General features: G+C 33.6%; 1 protein-coding gene across 1 annotated transcript; it reads left to right on the plus strand.

Moving 5' to 3' along the window:
• Positions 1 to 42: 42 nt before the first annotated feature.
• On the plus strand, positions 43 to 22,202 carry LOC138710913 (beta-lactamase-like protein 2 homolog). Its single transcript, XM_069842107.1, has 6 exons — positions 43 to 177; positions 2,878 to 3,041; positions 5,880 to 5,997; positions 8,392 to 8,590; positions 14,451 to 14,576; positions 18,974 to 22,202. Exons 1-6 carry the CDS (start codon positions 56 to 58, stop codon positions 19,100 to 19,102), a joined length of 858 nt encoding a protein of 285 aa, XP_069698208.1. The 5' UTR covers positions 43 to 55; the 3' UTR covers positions 19,103 to 22,202.
• Positions 22,203 to 23,918: the final 1,716 nt, after the last annotated feature.

Below are 23,918 nucleotides of genomic sequence, written 5' to 3' on the forward strand. Positions count from 1 at the left end.
GTATCAAACTCCAGTTATTGTGACATAACATGTTAAAAGTATTTTGCTAAAAAAAATGGCAGCTATTATTCCATCAGTGTCAAAACTCTCATCGCGAATAATTCGAGTGTTAGGGTGCAATCCTAGCCCTATGACATTGCAAGGAACTAATACATATATCATTGGAACTGGGAAAAGGTTATGATCACACCTTGGTATTTATTTGTATAGTTACGTAAGGCTCATGTGGCACTGTTGCCAACATATATTTTAATTGCGACGGAATATATTATTACAATTTTAATGCATATATCTATAAATAAGTATAACGGTACCAACGTATATTTGTTAAAGTAATCATTTCAAAATTATAATTGTTTTTTAATTTTTCTAATTGATTCTTAATTATTTAAAATTTCAAGAAAACTTCAATTACTGTTGGACAGTCTTCTATGTAGGTGCCCATTTTCTTATATATCGTTGTCAATTTTGCGTTGTTACGATTAAATTAAAATTAAATAAATAATGTATAATTAATCACTGAAAGTCTTTCATAATTACATTTAACTATACGAGTAAAATCTAATAGTGTTACAATTATCTCTTCGTCCGACGTTTACTAAATGTTTGGCTCTATTAAGTGTGGAAATAATTCCAAGACTATGCGATCTAAATTAAATACGAAAATATGGCTAATTAATAACGCCTTTTATCACAATATAATCATAAAAATTGTAGTACAGTAATATTAAACGAAGAATGTATCAAATTCACAACCATTATTAATATTTTATAGTAGGTAATTGGGTAGAAGAGGAAGCATTTGACGTAACTATTTAGAAATGCTAGGAATGATTAGCCTACTAAAAAAAAAAAAAAAAGATAAAAAACTTTTACTTTCAATTTTGAAAAAAGGAGAGAAAAAATAGGCTTACTGTTTGGGTATGTTGTTGATAGTTTTAAAACTACAAATTCTGCATAAGTCCTAAGTATTTCACAAGTTTCCATTCATTCAACATTTAACATAGAGTTCACACATCACCGAAAAAAAAATAAATAACAGAGTAACCATGATTCCCAAGTTAACGTTGAATAACGTGTTATTAAAATTGAAGTAGAATAGAATATTTTTATTGAAATGCTACGTATCTTCGCAATTATTGCTAACTTATGAAGCTCTCTCCAAATCTCTTCCAATTCATATCTAAATCCTTATTTTTTCATTGGAATCCGGCAACAGCTTTGATTTCATCTGTCCATTAAATGTCTGGTCGTTTTCTTGGTCTCTTGATATCTCTTGGAATCCAGTGAAGAATTTCTGGTGACCATTTATATTGCTGTATTTACGTCAAAAATGTTCCCAAATATGATTTCTGATTTTGTCGAGTACCAGTACCTAACTTCGAAGCGATTAGCCCTGATTAACTCTAGTTTAATTGGTGAAGGATGGGTGGAGCGAAGAAAAATTCTCTCATCCTTCATCATAATGATAATGCAGAATTCTTGCACGGAAATATCATATGTACTTCAGTACATCACAATAATACAATAATCTAGTTTAATTAGTCCCCTGTACTTTAATTGACGTTTGATATAACCAAAAAGACTTTTACAATTTAGATATGGCTTGAATTGAAAACTGCAATGTGTAAAACAGTTACTGTAATTAATAAGGGAATTTCTATATTTTTTATAATTTTAAATATAATTTATATATTCATATTGTGAGCAACTGCAAGAGCCTGGAGAAGGTTAGTCACTCAGCAGACAACAAGATAGACAATAGAAGTAAGATGGCAATGCTAATGCCCGAAGAAGTAAGACCTCATCGGAGCCTATCCAATATATAATTAGCTAAAGAATGGAGCAAGACAGACCGTGTAGAAAACTACGAGATTTATTATTACAAAATGGAGTGAGATGATAAAGTGTAACATTACCAGGCCAGAATATAATTCTATGTTTATGAAAACAAATACGTGTAAAACAGGAAGAAATACAAGAATAGTTGTGACCAGAATATATGTATAAAAAAATCTGAAAACATTTGTGGAATGGCAAATAAAAATTCAAGTCTACTTATCCATGTGCTAGTAGTGTTGTCACCTTTCTCATAGCATTATCAAGATCAATAAGTTACATATGGTATTATTTAACATAAAGGCTAGCATTGCTTGCTCGTGTTATACAGGGTGTTTAAAAAATACACGGCAAAATTTCAGGATTGGATTCCACACATGTAGAGGATTAAAAATGTTATATAAACATGGAACCGGAAATTGATAATTATTGAGATATCAGACATTCAAGTATTTTATGTTAGTACATTACTAGCTCCAGTTTAGTTTTAAAATTATGCACCATGTTAAGTACCTTATAACAGGTGTTCGAAATGTCCACCTTCTGTCATACTCCAGGCTTCTGCTCGTCTCACTGAGGTATGAACACGCACAAAAATGTCTGCTGTTGTATGTATTGTATAACAACCCCGCACAATTCTTGCATGAAGTATTGAACAGTTGAGTATACCAACGACATTATATCCTCACACAAAAAAATCCAACTGGTTTAGATCAGGTGAGCGTGGAGGCCAAGCAATTGGTTCACCTCTACCTATCCAGTAATCAGGATGATGTTCATTCAGGTGTTACAGACATTAAGAAATATTTGTTTTCGTTATGGCACAATGTTTCCTTATCAAATCAAGTAACAGTTGAAGTACCATACCACTAACTTCACCAGAATAGGATGTACTTCTGCTGAAACATGTGTTATACTAATCAATGTGTTTGTTGATTATTTGCTGCCTAATGACATAGAAATCCTAGAATCTCAAATTTGCAGCATCATTCTCTATTTGAATATGGTTACTAAAAGAATTTATCCTTTTATTTTTAGGAGAATTTTACTGGATACTGGTGACAGTGATGTTCCACAATACACGAAGAATTTAGAAGAAGTTCTGAAAAAGGAAAATATAGATTTAGAGCATATTATTGTCACACATTGGCATCACGATCACATTGGAGGAGTTCACAATATTGTGAATAAAATTAGTAATAGTGAGTTCTCTATTAATAGTTTAGGGCAGGATTTAGTATAAGAAAGATTTCATCACATACATAATGCAACATTAGGAAAAGATCAAGGCAACCCCCTAATAAATGCCTAACAACACTTTTATAATTACAGTGAGAATCTTTTAAAACTATTGGTTCGCAAATCAGCCACTTACCAGCGCAATACCTTGCAACTGCTGGCATCTCCTTCCGTGAACTCATGTCTCCACACTAAACACACGACTGATCTGCCCACAGTTCGCAACTACACCACAACTTTATGGACGGGAATGTAGAGATATGCTGACCAGCAGTTAATTTGCAAATCGATAGTTTTAAAAGATTCTCAACAGTAATATCACAAGAGCTGATAGTATTCCAGTAATTGAACTTAATGGATCTATCTTGTCATGACAAGAAACATGACTTTAAAGAGAAATTAAATTATCAGTAAAAACTATTTTGCACATGTGAAATTCGGTTTGATAATTCGTAAGTGAACAACTATCCTACTGCATGAATGTATTTAAATATTTTTCCTGTGAAAGCAGTCGATGGGACACACCATTATGGAATGCTGCAGAGAACATCAACGCAGCATAAGACTATATTACCCCAATAAGTCTGCAGTAGTGCAACACAGCCTAGAAACAGGCCACAAGATAGATTTTGACGCCACCACCATCTTGGACAAGACATCAGGTTATTGGGACCTGGTCATCAAGGAAGCCATCGAAATCCAGCTAGATGGCAATAATTTCAACAGAAACGGGGGCCTACAGCTGAGTACAGCATGGAAAACTGCCAGCAACACACTTCGACCACCAGCATACAGCAGGCCATCACCATCTTGGACAAGACATCAGGTTATTGGGACCTGGTCATCAAGGAAGCCATCGAAATCCAGCTAGATGGCAATAATTTCAACAGAGACAGGGGCCTACAGCTGAGTACAGCATGGGAAACTGCCAGCAATACGCTTAGACCACCAGCATATGGCAGGCAGTTGGGACCAGGAACTAGCTTTTGATTGGCCACCACTTTGACCAACCAGAATGCAGTAGGCGCTCGGCATTAGCTCCTGATTGGCCCGCAGCAGGAAGCCCTTCTGACGTATATACCGGCTAGACATGGTCCCACGACACTTCATTCCCTGAAGAAGATGGCAGAGCTAGCCATAGAAAGCTTGGAAGCAAATATCCAACTCACCTGGCTGAGAACCCAGAAGAGTTATTCTACATGAAACTGCTCTTTCTTTCATATTTAAAATATATACGTACCAATATGTGATCTTAGGTGGAGACATGGCATTATAGTGACTCGGTGTCAGATAATTACACCATGCATCTGTCTAGTATCATATCAAAGAAAACCCAGTACAGCTATGTGTCCTTTGCAAATCAGTACCTACCAATATGAAAAAAATAAAATGATCTTTTGGGGACAGAAAGTCTTTGAAGCCCGCCAACCCCCCCCCCCTCAAATTGACTTTTTCATATTTACCCACACTTGTATAAAGATATATATCAGTCCCCTAACTGCTCATTGTGCAACTCAAACCAAGAAATGGATTCGGAACACCTCAGAATCTGTGCTTCAGTGGCTGAGTATGATAATATCTTTGAAAAATATTGGAGTGCAAGAGGTCAAATGATTTTATTGTCAAACGCCTGGCATTAGAAAACAACAACAACAAAGACATGGACCTTTCATTTGGTACTGCAATTCCCGAAACTGTACATTAGGTTATCCACTGATAATAATCACATTTTATACAATAAGACGTAAACAAGGTGCGTATGTTTAAATAAAAATAAGATAGAGAAGTAATTCATAATTATTTAATTGCTGTGCAATTATTGTTAGCACATCTACAAAGTGGTTTAGGTGTAACAGTGCCTACGAGCTCCTAGCATTGCAGGTGGAATCCAGCAAACCTGGATTTCTATTCAAAAGTTGTTCTACTCATATGTGCACACTACTTGATTTGATCCATTTTTTTTTTATTATCCTTTAAAATGCTTTTGTTGTACATATAATAAATCAAAATGTATTCACATACCAAATTTAACGTTTCTAGATTAAATATGTAGTACTTACTTACTTACTGGCTTTTAAGGAACCCGGAGGTTCATTGCCGCCCTCACATAAGCCCGCCATTGGTCCCTATCCTGAGCAAGATTAATCCATTCTCTATCATCATATCCCACCTCCCTCAAATCCATTTTAATATTACCTTCCCATCTACGTCTCGGTCTCCCTAAAGGCCTTTTTCCCTCCGGCCTCCCAACTAACACTCTATATGCATTTCTGGATTCGCCCATACGTGCTACATGCCCTGCCCATCTCATACGTCTGGATTTAATGTTCCTAATTATGTTAGGTGAAGAATACAATGTGTGCAGTTCTGTGTTGTGTAACTTTCTCCATTCTCCTGTAACTTCATCCTTTTTAGCCCCAAATATTTTCCTAAGCACCTTATTCTCAAACACCCTTAACCTATGTTCCTCTCTCAAAGTGAGAGTCCAAGTTTCACAACCATAAAGAACAACCGGTAATATAACTGTTTTATAAATTTAGATTAAATATGTAGTTCATATACAAATAGGTTTATGTTTCTCTGATACTTATTGTGATAAAAATGCGGTCCTAGAGAGTTTCTATCATAATCACAACAAGGTAAAACGAACAGCAGAAAATTATTTTCACACTAAAGATATGACGTATCTTCATAAAGAGGAAGTTAAGTCAAATAAACAATGATTTCTTGGTATATTGTATATGGACTTTTCATGTGGTACACCATATTAAATGAAATATTTGCTGTAATTTTTTTTACAGATTGCACGGTTTGGAAATTCGAGAGCACATTTCCCCCAGATGATCCATTACCAAATAAAATTCCTCTAAATTACCTTAAACATGGACAAGAATTTGAAACAGAAGGAGCTACTCTGAGGCAAGACAAAAATTATTCATTGTTTAGTAATATGTAGGGCCAGGAAGTTCATGTATTTTCATATATTTTTCCATTGGCTGTAATTAATTGCTGATTAATTATCTTCACGAATCATTAACATTTAATAGTTTCATCTTGTATTGATTGTTCCGATAAGCTGACTAATAAGTAATGAAAATTCAATTAGACCGTCTCTGCTTATCTGTATTACAATTATAATTTATTGATGTCTTACATTAACATTTTCGGTACCTCAGTGTACCATCTTCAGATGTATTTATGATACTTAATTTAAATTTAAACCTGGCCGATAGGTACATATGTTGTGGTCTTGGATAGTGTGTGTGTGTGAATATACATACTATACCCATACATGTTTACAGTGGTTACATGGACCATAAAACACTTATATATTATCGATTGTTAAAACAATCAATTAAGATCAATTAACAAACTTGTGGTCATTGTTCTATGACGTTATCTAAATACTTAACACTGTGAATTTTATGAATGTTTATCGTGAATGTTTGTTGGGGCAACTAGTCGTTACCTATTTGATGTGGATTAATTGCACTAGTTGCCCCAACGAACATTCACGATAAACATTCATAAAATTCACAGTGTTAAATATTTAGATAACGTCATAGAACAATGACCACAAGTTTGTTAATTGATCTTAATTGATTGTTTTAACAATCGATAATATATAAGTGTTTTATGGTCCATGTAACCACTGTAAACATGTATGGGTATAGTATGTATATTCACACACACACACGCGCACACGCGCGCGCACACGCGCGCGCGCGCACGCACGCACGCACGCACAAAAAAAAAATATCCAAGACCACAACATATGTACCTATCACCCAGGTTTAAATTTAAATTTAGTATCATAAATACATCTGAAGATGGTACACTGAGGTACCGAAAATGTTAATGTAAGACATCAATAAATTATAATTGTAATATAGATAAGCAGAGACGGTCTAATTGCATTTTTATTACTTATTAACATTTAAGCTTATCAAACCAAATTTTATGTTGCATATATTCGCATATTTTGTTTTTTTTTTTTTTTTTACATAAATGCATATTTCATGACATTTATATTATTGTAGCATATTTTCGCGATTACGCTCATCAGAGCTGATTTTATGTTGCATAAAAATGCATAGTTTGGATTTTAAAAATAAAAGTATCATATTCTATTTTTGAAAACTGGTATTGAGTGAAATTATTATAATTATTTTTACCAGAAAAGTATTGAAAGTTTTGCGGCACACCTAGCGAATCTCAGAGCACAGTAGTGTGCTTAAAGCAATAACGTCCTTGAAAAGGGTAGGCATATCTTTAAATGTGGCGTTGCAAGTGTTTGAAGAAACAATATCCAGCCTAAATTTCGTCCATGGTAATGTAGGGGAAAAGCTTAAGGATAAAATAAGTTACATGGTATCGGTATCAGTGGCGTATACTGGTTTAAGGGTCTGGGCTACCGCTGACCCTATTATTACGCAAAATATATTTAAAAATCCCTATAATAAAATTCCTTACCTATTTATATGCGAATTCCAGACGTCTTGATTGGGACGAAAATACTTTGATGACTTCGTCATTGAAATTACAGTTGGGCCGGTAGCCCCGGTAGCCCGCAAAATACGCCCCTGATCGGTATCAAAAAAATCCTGGGTATAAACAAATGTCCAAAATTAGAGATATTTAAATGGAAAATCCTCTATTAATCACAGTGAATATCTTTTACTGTGGAACAGTTAGCAGTATTTAAGTATGGCTTAGTAACGTCTTGTGACGTTGAGAGAAGCTTTTCAAGATACAAATCAATCCACCGTACACACGCTGGTCCCTTTAAATTGTCTTATGGCCAAAATAAGCACAGATTTATAAAACTGAAACATTATTTTATTTTTTAGAATTAAAATCAAAATTTCCATTTTTAAAATTTTTTTTTTTTCATTATTTTCACTGATCCATGGCCTTAAATAAAAATAAGCAAGACTTGGCAACACAGCCTTGTGAGGTACAGGAACAAACACACGCGATCTACAACCCATTTGTCATTAAGTTAATGGATACAATAACAAATACTGAATCAGTAAGCAGTCCTTTTATTTATGCTGGTAAGAACTATAAATTTTAATTATACTGATTTTTATTGAAAATGAGTGTTTCCTTTCAAGTAAATACAACAGATCAGACAGTATTATCTGCAAGCATGATCATTTTTGCTTTATTTAGGTTTTATAATATTTAATCTTCATTTTAACAACTTTTTTCCTTGGTGATGTTGCTGTATTTGTCTTCCTATTTCACTGTTAATTTTAAGTAGAAATGCCACCCAGCTTGAACATGTTATGCAAATTCTGTTTCATACAGAGTTGTACATACACCTGGCCACACTACAGATCATATTGTATTAACACTATTGGAAGAAAATGCATTATTCAGTGGGGACTGCATACTTGGTGAAGGCACTGCAGTGTTTGAAGATCTTTATGACTATATGAATTCCTTGCATCAAATACTAGACCTCAAGCCTGTGTGTATATATCCTGGACACGGACCAGTAGTGGAGGTTGGTCAATATTTATATTTTTAAATTACATGGGCACTTTGGAAAGTAACTTCCAGTGGCTTACATAAAATACAAGAAACATGGCAAATAAATTTTATTATGTATCGGTACAAAAATACCGACATACATAATAGTACATTATGCAACGAGCCTATAATTGAATAATTTGAACAATTTCAAGGGAAAAATTGTTCCGGGGCCGGGTATCGGTCCCGGGACCTCTGGGTGAACGTACCAACGCTCTGCCAACTGAGCTACCCGGGAACTCCACCCGACACTGTCTCAACTTTTCCCCTTATATCCACACAACTCGCGTGGGCTGACGAAATGCCAGAGACCCACATCGAGTGCACACAATCTCTGTGTGACTTGGAATTGTGGTTTTTTGTTAACGTACACAGTGACGTATTATATTATGCAAATCTAGTCTTTCAGGTATGGCTCCCTGTAAAGCAGATTTGAATAATTTCAAGGGAAAAATTGTTCCGGTATGCACTCGATATGGGTCTTTGGCATTTCGTCAGCCCACGCGAGTTGTGTGGATATAAGGGGAAAAGTTGAGATGGTGTCGGGTGGAGTTCCCGGGTAGCTCAGTTGGCAGAGCGCTGGTACATTCAACCAGAGGTCCCGGGATTGATACCCGGCCCCGGAACAATTTTTCCCTTGAAATTATTCAAATCTGCTTTACAGGGAGCCATACCTGAAAGACTAGATTTGCATAATATATACATCACTGTGTACGTTAACAGAAAACCACAATTCCAAGTCACACAGAGATTGTGTGCACTCGATGTGGGTCTCTGGCGTTTCGTCAGCTCACGCAAGTTGTGTGGATATAAGGGGAAAAGTTGAGATGGTGTCGGGTGGAGTTCCCGGGTAGCTCAGTTGGTAGAGCGCTGGTACGTTCAACCAGAGGTCCCGGGATCGATACCCGGCCCCGGAACAATTTTTCTCTTGAAATTATTCAAATCTGCTTTACAGGGAGCCATACCTGAAAGACTAGATTTGCAGAGCCTATAATTGTAGTAATTAAGACGTGAGTATGTTTATGAAACGAGCGCAAGTGAGTTTCATAATTTTCATATGAGCATCTTAATTACCATTATAGCCAAGTTTCATACGACTTTTTATGCTCGACCATATTTCTAACTTGAAATTATTCATAAGTATTCATGTTATTCTTATCTGACTGGGGAGTGGAACTGACCTTGTGCAATATCTCGTAAAATGTGAGATGTGCACAGACGCGAAAGTATTGATTTTTTCCGAGAAACAGATGTCATTGACCTTGATATAATCAAGAGAGTAAAATAAACATTAATCTTGATATAACCTTGAAATTGATTTAGACACTGAAAACCGAGATGACAAATTGAATTTATTTGAATATTATTTACAATTAACGCTAATTATTATAGTAACAGAACATAACCTTCTGCAACAGTATTGGATTTCCAGCCTCCGTGACGTTTCGCTAGTTGTCTTTCAATTGCATATCCGAGAATAATCGATACTTGCGCTTTCATATTGCTACAATGGTGTTTTCTGATTGGTGGAACACCTTAACTTTAATGAATAGGTGTACTTTAATGAGGGCCATTAAAGGGCCGCTACCAGGTGTATAATTACTACATTTCGGCTTGGTCGAGCATAAATTATTTTTTGAACACCAGTGCATGGAGTAAGCAAAGTGTGCGTGAAGTAATAATTTGAGGCTATCTAAAAAAAAAAAAAAAAAAAAAAAAATACATTGTATGGTACACATTCGTGAAGTTGTATTTTGACAATCGTGTATTTGAGAAACTCAGCAAGCCTCGTTTCTGAATTCTACACTCCTGTCAAAATATAGCCTACCCACTTCACTAACTTGTATTATAAGTTACTATTTCTCTACTATAGTGTAATAAAGCTGAATTTTACCCATTGTTATCAGTGCTTAAAATGTGCCTTTAAAACACTAGTCTGTAAAAAAAATAAGAAATCATTTTACATACTGTCAAAGAAAATGCAATATTCAATGTACAAACTTCATTCAGCAAGACATTAATGCATTACCTGGATCTTTCATGACAAATATTACATGTAACACAAATAAGTAACGAATTTAACATTTATATTTACATTTTAGCCCTTATTCTGAAGTTACATATGTAATACTCATTGCAGAAAAATGTAGCATTCAACTTTTCCTAACCACTTGTTGATTATGGCCAGTTTAGACGGCCATGAAATCATGATCATGAATAAAGCAGACTGTCATTCATGGGTACTTATTTCTTAGTGGTTCTGAGTTTAGACAGCCATGACATTGTGATCTTATAACCTCTCCAACCTAAAATATTTATTTAATGTAAATTTGTGCTATCATAGAAAAAACATTGTATGATATACATGATACACTTGGCTTCGCCTCGTTTCACAAACATTACACTTGTACCAAAAAGAGGATCTTTACGAACAACCTGTATTATAAATAACTATTTCTTCGGATCAAATTTCTGCACATTTAACAGTCAAAACTAAAATATTTCAATCATTCAATATCATAATACACTGCTTTCTTAAACTGAATGAACATATTGGGAATTAAATGGCTTTCCCAAAACACATATGTTTCATATAAAACAATTTATATCCCCCCCCCCCAAAAAAAACGAGCAAAATTGTATTAAACTTTTTTGTTTGAAATATCTCAAAGAATAACTCCCTGAGATTAATGACATTACTTAAAGTTCACCCTGTACATACAAAGTCATGATAAAGAAGCATATAATTTTATGTAAAGTTAAAATTAATAAGTAGCCAAAACATCATAGTATGACATAAGTGGGTTTAACATTAAATCTTATGATGAATGGTTATGCTTAAACAAGTAACAGTACATCTTTGGCATTTTGATGATGTAGTTGTGTTCATTGTATACCCATGTCATTTATGTAGATCTGAAGATGACCAGTTCTTAGTCGAAAACATTTGTCCATGTTTGAAAATGGTTTTCTAATCCATCATTATAAAGATAAGTCTTTATACTGAAAAATTGTTAAATAAATATTTATTATATTAATACAACTCTAAATTCATTCTGAATACAGCACAGCCGTAAGCTTTCTGCCAGCCCCCCCCTTTTTTTTGTGAATAAATGTGCCCTCACTGCATAGACTGTCTCTCTAATTTATCACTAACATAGTTTCATTATCAGTTACAATGTGATCCAAAAATTTTTGTCCCTTGTATCACTGCTGGAAGTTGAGTGCCAAGTACATTCTCTTTGTCTTGTAATCATCTGTAAATGTCTTACCGACTCATCGAGCACAAAACTTGTGGTACTTTAATTTGTACAAAAGAGTATGTGAAGAAAATTAATTGAAAATCCGGGTTGATAAAGTGAAAATTTTCATTGATCTTTACATACATTTCACACACAAAAGGCTGGTGAGTGTCGTGAACATTCATTTGATCACTTTCAAATACCTCACATTACTTTCTTACATCTCCTTTTATTTGACGAATCTCTGGCAGTACTTGTATATTTTGCATGAAAAAAAAAAAAAAAAAAAAAAACACACACACACTTCACAGCTGATAGGTCCTTGATAGTAGCCCTCATGTTGAAATATTGATCACAAGGTGCGAATCAGCATTCGACAGTTAATAGTGCAATAGACATATATCCGCTGTGTTATTTTACACTACTGTACCGGTGCAAGTTCCCTTCCCCTTCTTGTATTACTGCTAAAAATAAATTAAAGTTACTTTCCAAATCACCCTCATACATTTTAAAGAATATTATATTACAGTAAAATCTCTTTAATACACTCAGCTTATAACGCTATCCTGTTCATTATGCTCTTTTTATACGGTCCCTGGACATTTAATAAATAATCCTGCATAATTTTACCCTCTTGTAACACTACCAAATCCTCCTTGTAATGCTTTTTTCGGATCAGAAATGAGTAAAACATTTCACATAAATACGTTGCTGTAGCTGTACTGAAGGTCATTGTACCACAAGTGCAAGGAAGAAATTTCACTCTATACCTCAAAAAACCCTCCATCAGCACTATCCAAAGATGTATTTACAGGTGGTTTCCTTTATAGAAAGGATTTTAACACTTAAACGTCAATATATTTCTGTCCTTTGTGTAAAATTTAGCCATCCTTTGAATTCTGTAGAGTGTGGAGTAAGTTTGATTGTGCATGTTTCCTATGAAGTGGTGTCTAAATTGTTTTCCTCTTTTCATAAATCATATCCCATCTATAGTGCTGTCCCGCTTATAATGCTTTAAGGACACAGTCCCTTGGCAAGCATATTAACGAGGTTATACTCTATTATATTAAGTACGGTATTAAATTAGATAAAACATCAGAAATTCAAAAATATTATACTGGTGATGTATATAAAAAATTAAGATTGGGAACAAAACATTTACTAAAAGAATCAACAGATAGAAAAATAGAATAGAAGTAAATGTTTGCACTATTTATACAGTAATAGTCAAACTTTTTTTTTTAAGTTTTCTTTACGTAGATAATTCTCTTTGCTTCTAAATTAAAAATGAAACTGAGGTTTATTATTTTGAAAACAAAGTTATGATAGTTCCCCATGTGAAGAGAGTGGTTGCCATCAAAACATAAAGTTGTCAAATAGTATATCCGTTAATTTTCGTTATATCTGTTTCTCATGTTATTGCGAGTCATGTACGAGGTTCTTCCAGGAAGTAAGTTCCAATGGCCGATGAAGAAAACAAAATCATCAATAAGAAAGAAATATTTATTGCACTATTTACAGATGATTCACTGGCTACTTCTCACTATAGTCACCACCGTTATTGAGGCATTTATCGTACCGGTGCACCAACGTTTGTATGTCTGTGTCATAGGAGTCTGCCGCCAACGTCTGGATCATAACCACGATATATTTAGTACTAATCAAAATATTCATAATTTTAATACAAGACATAAATCAGATCTTCATCTACCCTCTATTAGTCTCAAATGTTACTAAAAATGGGGGACCAAGAGAAAAGGTTCAGAATAGAATTAACAAAATTTCTGCATACTCAACTGTTCTACAACTCAAAACAGAATTAACAAAATTTCTGCATACTCAACTGTTCCACAACTCAAAATAGAATTAACAAAATTTCTGCATACTCAACTGTTCTACAACTCAAAATAGAATTAACAAAATTTCTGCATACTCAACTGTTCCACAACTCAAAATAGAAATAACAAAATTTCTGCATACTCAACTGTTCTACAACTAAAAATAGAAATAACAAAATTTCTGCATGCTCAACTGTTCTACAACTCAAAATAGAAATAACAAAATTTCTGCATACTCAACTGTTCCACAACTCAAAATAGAATTAACAAAATTTCAGCATACTCAACTGTTCTACAACTCAAAATAGAAATAAAATTTCTGCATACTCAACTGTTCCACAACTCAAAATAGAAATAACAAAATTTCTGCATACTCAACTGTTCTACAACTCAAAATAGAATTAACAAAATTACTGCATACTCAACTGTTCCACAACTCAAAATAGAATTAATAAAATTCCTGCATACTCATCTGTTCCACAACTCAAAATATAATTAATAGAATTCCTGCATACTCATACTTTCTACTCAACTTGTTCCACAACTCAAAGCCACAATGTTGATGTAAGATCTATAAAACACAAATTCCGTACAAAATACTGTTTAACAAGTAGAACTCTATGAATTGTGGTAAATATTTAATTCTTATGTAAACAACTTGCTATGCAATTTATTTTTCTTTACATTATGATATATTAATTGTAAATTAACTGAATGTTAAAAATTAATACATCTATGAATATGCTGTTTGCAGGATCCTTTACCAAAGATAGAATATTATATTAACCACAGAAATCAAAGAGAAAAACAGATCCTTGAAGTCCTCAAGAAAGAAGCCAGAAAGATGACAGAACTGGACTTAGTGAAGATCATCTATACTGTGAGTTTCATTTGTAACAGTAACAGTAAAATAGAGCCGTAAATTAGAAATTTCTAATAACATCTGTGTACTGTTGTAATTTATTATGATTTGAACAGAGCTAATAAGTCTGTAAGAATGTGACATTGTAGAATTTTCCCTGCATTATTTAAGTGAGCTTAAGAAGAACTCTATTTCTAGAATTTAACATTAAGAATCACGTGTCCACTACAGATAAAGTAATTTTTTCTTTCACCATGTTAATAATGTCAAAACATGTGCTTGTACCAATTTTGGCCACTAGAGTGCAATTACAAGGATCGTAAAAAAAAAGTGTCCCTGGGGCAGTTTACAGAATAAAAAACACAATTTCATGGAAAGATTTATTGGACGAGATACAGCAATTGTTGACCTATTTTTCAACATATTCTACACCGGAGACATCTGTCATACTGCGGGATCAACTTCTGTATCTCTGTGACGTAGAAGTCTGCTGCCTGGGATCAGAACCAGTGTGTGACAGCCATCTACACCTCTCTGTCGATCCCATGGTATGACGAATGTCTCAATTCCAGTGGAGAATATGTTGAAAAATAGCTCAATAGTAGTTGTATCTGTTCCAATAAATTTTTCCAATGAAATTGTGTTTTCTCTCTGTAAAAGACCCCAGGAAAACTTATTTTTTCATGCCCTTGTAATTGCGCTCGAATGGCCAAAATCTGTACAAGCACTTGTTTTTGACATTATTAACATGATGGAAGAAAAAATATTAACTTTTTTATCTGCCCCCCATGAGAATGTTTGCTTGTAAGACAGACATTTATCATTCACACCAATAAACATAGCTGTCAATATCACAGAAATATGATTTAATAATTGTACTTCAATAACAAATAATACATTAACAGCTAATAATAAACCAGTAACAGATACAGTAGAACCCCTTTTTAACGAATCTCTGAGGCCTTACTTTTTTTTTTTACCTTAAAGGGGTGGGGGAGTTTTCTTTAAAAGGGGGTTTACATAAAATGGAAAGAAAAGGCTACAATAATTGGTACTAACGTGTGTTATATACCAAAATTATGATTATTTAATTAGCCCTACAATTATTATTTACAATACATTTCATTATAATATTTTCCAACTCTTCAAATGGCTTTTTTGCCATATGCGATAGTGTTACTTGAGGATTAGCCTCAACATCCCTTATTATTTTCACTTTCCATCCGATACAGTAAAACCTCGATAAGAAGTGCCCGCTTATTACGCTATCCCATGTAATACGCTTTTATTTGTCTGGTCCCTGCACATTTCATATATAACACCTTTATAAAATACCCCATTTTGTTGTCCCGCATAATACGCTATTTTTGTGAAATATTTTCGATGTAATTTCCAGCAATGTACTGTAACAGCAATGAAACATCTTGGTCATTGAACTCACTGGTGCCATTAACCTGAAAAGTACATTTAAACCTTCATACTTCATACCTTAGTATACCCCAACCTCTTGTTACGCTCTCTTATTCAACTCTTTACCTGCATGCTTAAAGCCTACATACAGTTACAATAACCCACCCTCTTGCTAACCCTCTCTCTCAAATAGCATTCCTCACTCGGCCGTAATAAAATTCTGGAAATTTTTGCTGGGCAGTTTGTTGTCCTTTAGTGTATTGAAGTGTCTGTTAATGTGATTACAGTGAGTGTTAAACAAAAAGCGCTTTCTGTGTCGGCAAAATCGGAAATCTTACGAAAGTACGATGAGAACAGTACTCTTACTCAGAAACAACTCTCTGATTCATTAGGAATCCCATCATCGATATTAAGAACGATAATAAAAAATCGCGACTCAATCACTACAGTTGCGACGTCATCGGGAGGATATAATTGCAGGAAACTGAAGTGTGGTAAACATGAGGACTTGGAGAACATGCACACAGCAAACAACTATAATTTTTTTTTTTTTTTCCCGAAAGAATTAAGGACAGTACATATTGTAAATGTCTTTGATGTACAGTATAGTAATTACATAATGGAGTAATACAGGGTTGGGCAGATAAAACCGGCCCCATCTCATGTCATATGATTTGGAAAATAAATTATGTAGGGTATTGTTTTCTTTTCTTTCTTTTTTCTTGAAAATATAATTATGTTGGCTATACTGTATCTTCCGCGTGTTTTGTGTCATTGTTGTTGCGCCATTGTTGCTTATAGCCTCTTCTGGTTGCTGTTTAAAAGTCAGACGTTCTAAACACATGTAAAGAGTTGTTCTTTAAATAAGCATGACTTATTCAATACCAGAGCGAATATTCATTGTGGAGGCGTACGTACAGACCAGCTCTATTAAGGAAACACAACAATTATTCAGAGACAAATATCCGCTTCGCTCAGTACCAGCGAAAAGCAGCATTCAGGAATTGCATCCGCAGTATCACCCATGAGGAATTGACACGTGTTTTCATGAACCTGTTAAAATGTGCACAGAAGTGTCTAGATGCAGATGGAGGGCACTTGCAACATTTATTATGAAGGTAAATGCATTTTATTTTCATTCCATTTGAAGTTTGTTTCAAATCATTAGTACCTATCAATGTCATAACACGGGCCGGTTTTATCTGCCCAACCCTGTACTATGTTACCTTTCATGAATCATGTATTTCAATAAAGAAAAATGCTAATAGATACTGTATATAAGTATACCCGCCTAATACGCGGTCCTGGTTAATACGCAGTTTACATCCGGTCCCTTGAACAGCGTCTTATCGGGGTTTTACTGTAGTTAATTTTTTCCATTTAATCGCCATTATAATGTTGCTTAAACAGCATAAACTAACAAGAAAACTTGGAAACAGGATCCACACAACTCGCAAAAACAAAGCAAGCAAAGCAACCACTCTATGAAAGCAACGCAAAGCAAGACCATAAAGAATGATAAAGAATAATGCTGACATATTACCATCGATTGAGATGCACTATCGAATATGCCAATACCATTAATTATTGAAAGTTGTTTCGATATTTCGGGCTTCATTATCACAAAATTCACTTGAAAAGCATTCCTTAAAAGCAGGAATTAATTACATTATTTTTATGGTAATTTGGCTGGGGCTTTATAGATTATTCCTTAAAAACGGGAATGTTAAAGCAGGGTTCTACTGTACTTGCACTGTGTTAGTTTAAACCGTGATAAAATATTACGTGTGTTCACAATTTTGTGTTCCAAAACCGAAAAGAATTTGTTGTTTTCTAATGCCAGGCATTTGACAATAAAGTCATTTGACCTCTTGCACTCCAATATTTTTCAAAGATTTGAAATCGTACATTTAGCCTAATATGAAATGTCATGATTTCAATGTTTCACTATCGAAAGAAATGTATATTAATTCAAAACATAATAATAATAATAATAATAATAATAATAATAATAATTAAACCTAGTCTTTTTATTTCCAATTTTTCCTGGTTAGTCAGTTTACCCAGTTCTTTACTGTTCAAAATTGCTTGAACAGAATTCATTGTTTACATTTGTTAAAAATTAATACATACCACAGTGCCGTTATTTACAAAAGCGTGTGTTCAGTAATATATTTTGATTCACAACACACTGATATACTATAGCCTATACCAGTACTGTAATCCCATTCGCAAAGATTGATTACTATAAATATATACCAGTAAGTATTATTCTTAAATATTAAAAATAATTATCTCCATTATTTTTAATCTTTACTTATGAACACTGTTGTATTTTGACCTTCTAAGTATTTAATCATTATTCTTAAATATTACACACCACTATATGGATACTTAAATTCATACCACTATCACATTCAGCCACCACGTGTTTGAAAGGCAAACCATGGATAAATATCAAGAGGATAAATATTTACCAAACTATGTTATTATGCTAATACTAAAGTATAGTAATTCACAAAGTACACTCTCATAGCACACTGTACACACACCCACACAAAGTAAATGCTCCAAGACGGAGAAATGCTCACATCTACAGGCTAAAATACAGACTATTAAATTTCCTCCTCGAGATATAGCACGTGAACGATAGGCATTGCACCCGGCATCTGTAGAATAGATTCATTGTTCACTTAACACTTTGTGCTCTTGACGAGTCATAAGCATCCAGCGAAAGACAATTTTCTCCCATGCATGCATGTAATTCCTATAACATCCTTGAAAAGAGCACGGCTTGTACGTGAACGCATGTTGCCAAGTTTACATAAGTTTATGAAAGATGCGGGAAGTTTAAATTACTCGATTCTGATATTATACATCCCCACTACGTCAATACGGTATTAAATAATAAAACTAGTCGTGCATTAATGGAAACGAAGTGTTCACGTGCTCTTGTGCTCTTATTGACGCACCGACACTGGTTCAAACATAAATTGTTGTTTCAGGATACTCCAAGAAATCTTTATGCTGCAGCGACTGTGAACGTAAATCATCACCTTAATAAATTGCTGAAAGAAAATAAGGTACTTCAAGTCGGAACAGAGTGGCAGTACAAAGCAGACTCCAATCTATGAAAATAAACCCAAAATAATCATGTCCAGGATGAGCGTTAACTCTGTGCTCTGCAACACAATGAGACTACATAAAGATTAAATTTTGGTCCTACAGAATTTTTCTACAGGGAAAAACACTAGAGGAGGGGGATTCGATCTGGTGCTGTGGATTGAACTGCGGCATAGCTCAGTGATTAGAGTGCTTGGTATGTAGAACCAAGGACCCGAGTTCGATCCCCAGCACTGGAGCGAATTTTTCTCCTCTAATAACAACAATGAGACTAGTTTTAACACAATTATACTGAAATTGTTAGTAAGTGTTTAAGAGTTAATTTTAATCAGCAGTACATCCTGAGATATGTGCCATTGTCTACATACTTGCCTTAAAGTTTTCTTACAAGAATATCTATTCTTTACTTTGACATTACAAGGTAGCACATCAAATAAGTTTTATCTTGGAAGAGGAATAATTTTCGATTAAACTTTAGTACCATTACAGAAAGTAAAACATTTAGTATAATGTGGAAACTTAACATTTACATGTAATGCTTTTGAGTCTTCCTTAATAATCTGTATATATATGGGAAATATTTTTGCAATTTTGAGCAAATGAGGTAAATACTATAAAATCAGAGGGCATTTTAAAATAACTCAAGTCTTTCGTAAAAAAAAAGTTTCTTCTTGGATGGATAATGATACAACTTGTTATTTACGATTTATCTATCATGATTCGAGATCCTGGTACTATTTTTAAGAATTTTTACTTAAGGAATTTATCTCAATTACTGTTATTTTTAAAGAAAAAATATATAAAAATAGCTATGTATTTTAAATGAGTAGTGAAGATTTTCTTCCGAAGTATTGAGATTGACTTGTTGTGATAGTTCCTGACTCTCAAAATACTCTTTCTCAGATGATATAGGCCTACATTAGTCTTGGTGCTCTATCCATTTTTGGAACATGGATTTGAAGATTTAGTTTGGCATAGTCCTGATTATGCTCATAATTTGATTATTTAAAGCTGAATCTAAATATGAATGCTGTCAAAGTTTCTTTTTTTTTTTAATTCTGTGAAACAGTGTAATATGTAGCTTACGATATGTTAATTTCTTCAATCACAGCTTAAGTAATTTGCAAACAATTGATTGTTACATTGTCATGGGTCATGGTGAATAACCTAATTTGAGCTGTTATATTGTTTTTTATGTCTCAAAATAGCAGAACTCAAAGATCATGAGAAATTCAGAATTACCCTAAGCTTTCACTGATTCTTAGAAGGATTATTCGATGATTTTCCTTATAATTTCGAAAATTTCATGATGATTTCCATTGGCACTGTAAATTACAGATTGCCCTGTTAAGGGGAGAGAATGGTATTTTTTAAAACTTTTTTTCCTGTTTGGTGTAAAATATTAATTTTTTGTATGTAGAGAGCTCATAGCTGTAGCAACTCAACCAAATATAAATATTTTGAAAAAAATTATTTGGGGGCCCAGATTTGAAAAAAATATACCCAATGCAGGATTATACTAAAACCGATATATCTAAACCATTTTTAAAGATAGATTCAAAGAAATTTTGCAATGTACTTGCAAAAGAATGCTCTACAATCTGTCTGTAACAGAATTTTGATATTATTCCCTATGTTTGTAAAATAAACAATTAAAATTTAATAACACTTTTTTGATTTCATTTTTCGCAAACAAACGGACATATTTTAAAAATGAAATCTATTAACAAAATTCTGTTATGGAGAAAAGTTTCCTAATAGTCTAAAGAATGTGCGTTCTAAATTTCATGCATGTATCTGTAATAGTTCAGAAATTATATCCATTTTTATCTGGCAATGTAGCAAAAAAATGAAGTTACCGGATTCAACGATAAAGTGGTCATGTGATTTACAAATACATAGTGCAGGAAGTTTAAAAATGTAACGGCACAAATACTCATAAAATGTTATGCAATGCATTCCACACATATCAAACAATATTGTAAAGAATTTTTTATTTTAAATTTAATTTACCGGAAACAACAATGAAAGGGGACGTGTGATTTAAAATTCCATAGCGCAGGAAGTTTAAACATGGCGTCTCAACATCCGCTAAGGGCACAAATACCCACAAAATGTTATGCAATGAATTCCACACATATTACAGAGTATTCTAAAGAAAACATTTTTTTTTTTTTTTTTAAATTTACTCATTTTTCACCAAAAAATATCGTCCTCTCCTCTTAATGGTTCATATTCCAAGCTTGCTTTTCATAACCTTCGAAAAATCACTATAGCCACCTAAATCCTTTGGCATTTTATAAAGTATCGTAATGCTTCCTATATTAGCTGATATTTCACTGCTTTCCTCCATTTTAAGAATCGTGCGTCTGCTCGAATTTAGTATCCTGTCTTAATACAATGAGCGTCTGAACTTTTCGGCTGTAATTAACTAAGAAGTAATGTGCACAAGTATATCTACACATGCACTGCAGTTGAAAATGTTATATGCAGAAGATCAAATTCCTGTGTGTAGCAGTTTTTCACTTTAAGAATGTTGCTGTAATATTTAATTACAGTTTGAGATAGAATTTGTCTTTATGTTTTACACACTATTCCTTTGGCATACATTTCCGTATAAAAGTTTCTGCACGAATACTGGAAACAATGTAAAATTTACATTATACTGTTTATTTATATATAATAAACAGTTTTAATAACATTCATGTAACACGTAGATCAACCAGACTTTTCAGTATTTCGTGTTAAAAGTCGATACTGAATACATTTAATTAATTTACAGAATAATTAGTGTGAAATATATTATTAATGACTTCTGTGATTTAATACTTGTCTTGTATAGCAGTACCTTAAGTGAATATGGATAGTATACTTTTATCTTGCAGTTTAAATGAGTACCATTTACACGGGGTTAATACTAAAATATAAATGTAATAAAATTTAATTACTTTACATAAATATATCTTTCAATATATTTCTATCGTGAAGGCTCTATACTCATAAAATCAGTGTTGGATGTAATTATGTAAATATAAATAATCTTGTCTGTACATATATGAATATATTATATATGTATATCTCTGGGAATAAATGCAGATTTTGAAAACAGTATCTATTTTATGTACCAGTCACCTAATTGTACAATATCTCACGTCATTTCCTCAGTTCATTCATTCTGTAACTCTCATCACTGCACATTACAATAATCATGAGCTGTTCAGAGCAAAAGTGGTGTAAGTCAAAATTGAGTAATGAGGTTTGAAGTAAAAATTCTGTAAAATACAGCGCAAAGTAGCAATTAATATATCCTTCTTGCTATCCACTGGCTACTAATAGCTTAAATAAATTGAATATTAATTGCTACTTTGCGCTGCATTTTACAGAATGTTTACTTTAACCCTCATTACCAATTTTTGACTTACACCACTTTTGCTCTGAACGGCTCATATGTTGCTACTTTATGGGTAAAAAGTAACATTCCGCATAGCATGTATTGTTAAAGTTGTTGTTTAGTCAACTGTCCGAAGACAGGATCTGAACCTTATAAGTGACACCAATAAGGCATCACTCATGAGGAAACTAAGCCAGGAAATAACGGGTAGGGTGACCAGTTCCTTGCCCCCTCCATTGCATACATCACTGACTAGTTACATATTACACTAATCAGATTTCAGATGTATACAAACCAGAGGTAGGAAGTTGGTACCGAAACCTTGGACTATATCTCTACCGAATGAAAAGTAGTAGCACAACTCTCAATGTCAATGAACCAGAACGACAAACATGTACAGCAAGATAACTAAATTTGTGCTCCAATCATCCACGGCCTTAGAACAAGTAAACAATAAACGAATAATATTAAAAAAACAGTAATGTGTAATTGTAAACTTCATAACTCCTAATCTAAAAATAATTTACCCATACATATAAAAATAACATACAAAGTATACAGTTATGATCCTAGCCTCATTATAACAAATAACAATGAACATTTCCATTTTACCAAAAGAAATACAGTAGAACTTGGTTATAACGACGTTCAAAGGACCTTAAAAATTATGTTGTTATAAACGAGTGTCGTAGTAACCGAGATTCACATTATCAGTCTAGTGAGGTGGAAAATGAAAAATAACAAACTTAATTAGACTTATTTTAGATTTATGTATTGACTTTTAAGCCTACAATGAACATAATAAAATACACGTAGGCCTACAATTATAAATACAGTATCCTGTATTAAAACAGTTTGTTCAGTACTCACCAAACTACTTTACTTAGAAGTGAAGTAATCAGTCATTTTACTCTGTTGTCTTCTACTTCCCCAATACACACTTTCTAGGGCTAAATTACGTTCTATGTTCATAATTTCAGTTGCAATTTCACTGCTCCCTTCCCTAGATTCATAGAACACGTTCATAATTCTAATGGCTTCTAAAGCATCACTCACTTCTTTTAGTGGCCATAATGCATTAAAATGCGTGCACTTAGTGAAAACTTCCTGTCGAAACTGATCTAATACCGCATGAATTCGGGCAGGTTACAATGGGGTGGGGAATCCGCCTGCATTCCAGAGGTATATGACAGAAGGAGACTGTAAAGAATTTGTCAGGGCCAGATTTCAACAAAATATTTCTTAAAATACTTTGGTTCTTAGAAAATCTTATTCCAAACTGAGGTTGAAAATGACGTTATATGCGAGGTAAACGCATATGCGTTTGTCGTATTAAGCAAGGTAGGAAAGCATATGTCTTATGGGGAATTAGTTGGGACCACAGAATATTTTGCGTTATAGGCGAGGTATCGCACAAAACGAGCTCGCTATAACCA

This window comes from Periplaneta americana, chromosome 12, assembly GCF_040183065.1.
Source record: "Periplaneta americana isolate PAMFEO1 chromosome 12, P.americana_PAMFEO1_priV1, whole genome shotgun sequence".
NCBI lineage: Eukaryota > Metazoa > Arthropoda > Insecta > Blattodea > Blattidae > Periplaneta > Periplaneta americana.

What these genes read in the sequence shown, in the direction of transcription:
- LOC138710913 (XM_069842107.1), top strand. Translation starts at nt 56, where the DNA reads ATGGCAGCTATTATTCCATCAGTGTCAAAACTCTCATCGCGAATAATT. An exon ending in TGTGAATAAAATTAGTAATA is followed by an intron (nt 3,042 to 5,879) that starts GTGAGTTCTCTA and finishes TTTTTTTTACAG; the next exon opens with ATTGCACGGTTTGGAAATTC. An exon ending in TAGTGAAGATCATCTATACT is followed by an intron (nt 14,577 to 18,973) that starts GTGAGTTTCATT and finishes TTGTTGTTTCAG; the next exon opens with GATACTCCAAGAAATCTTTA.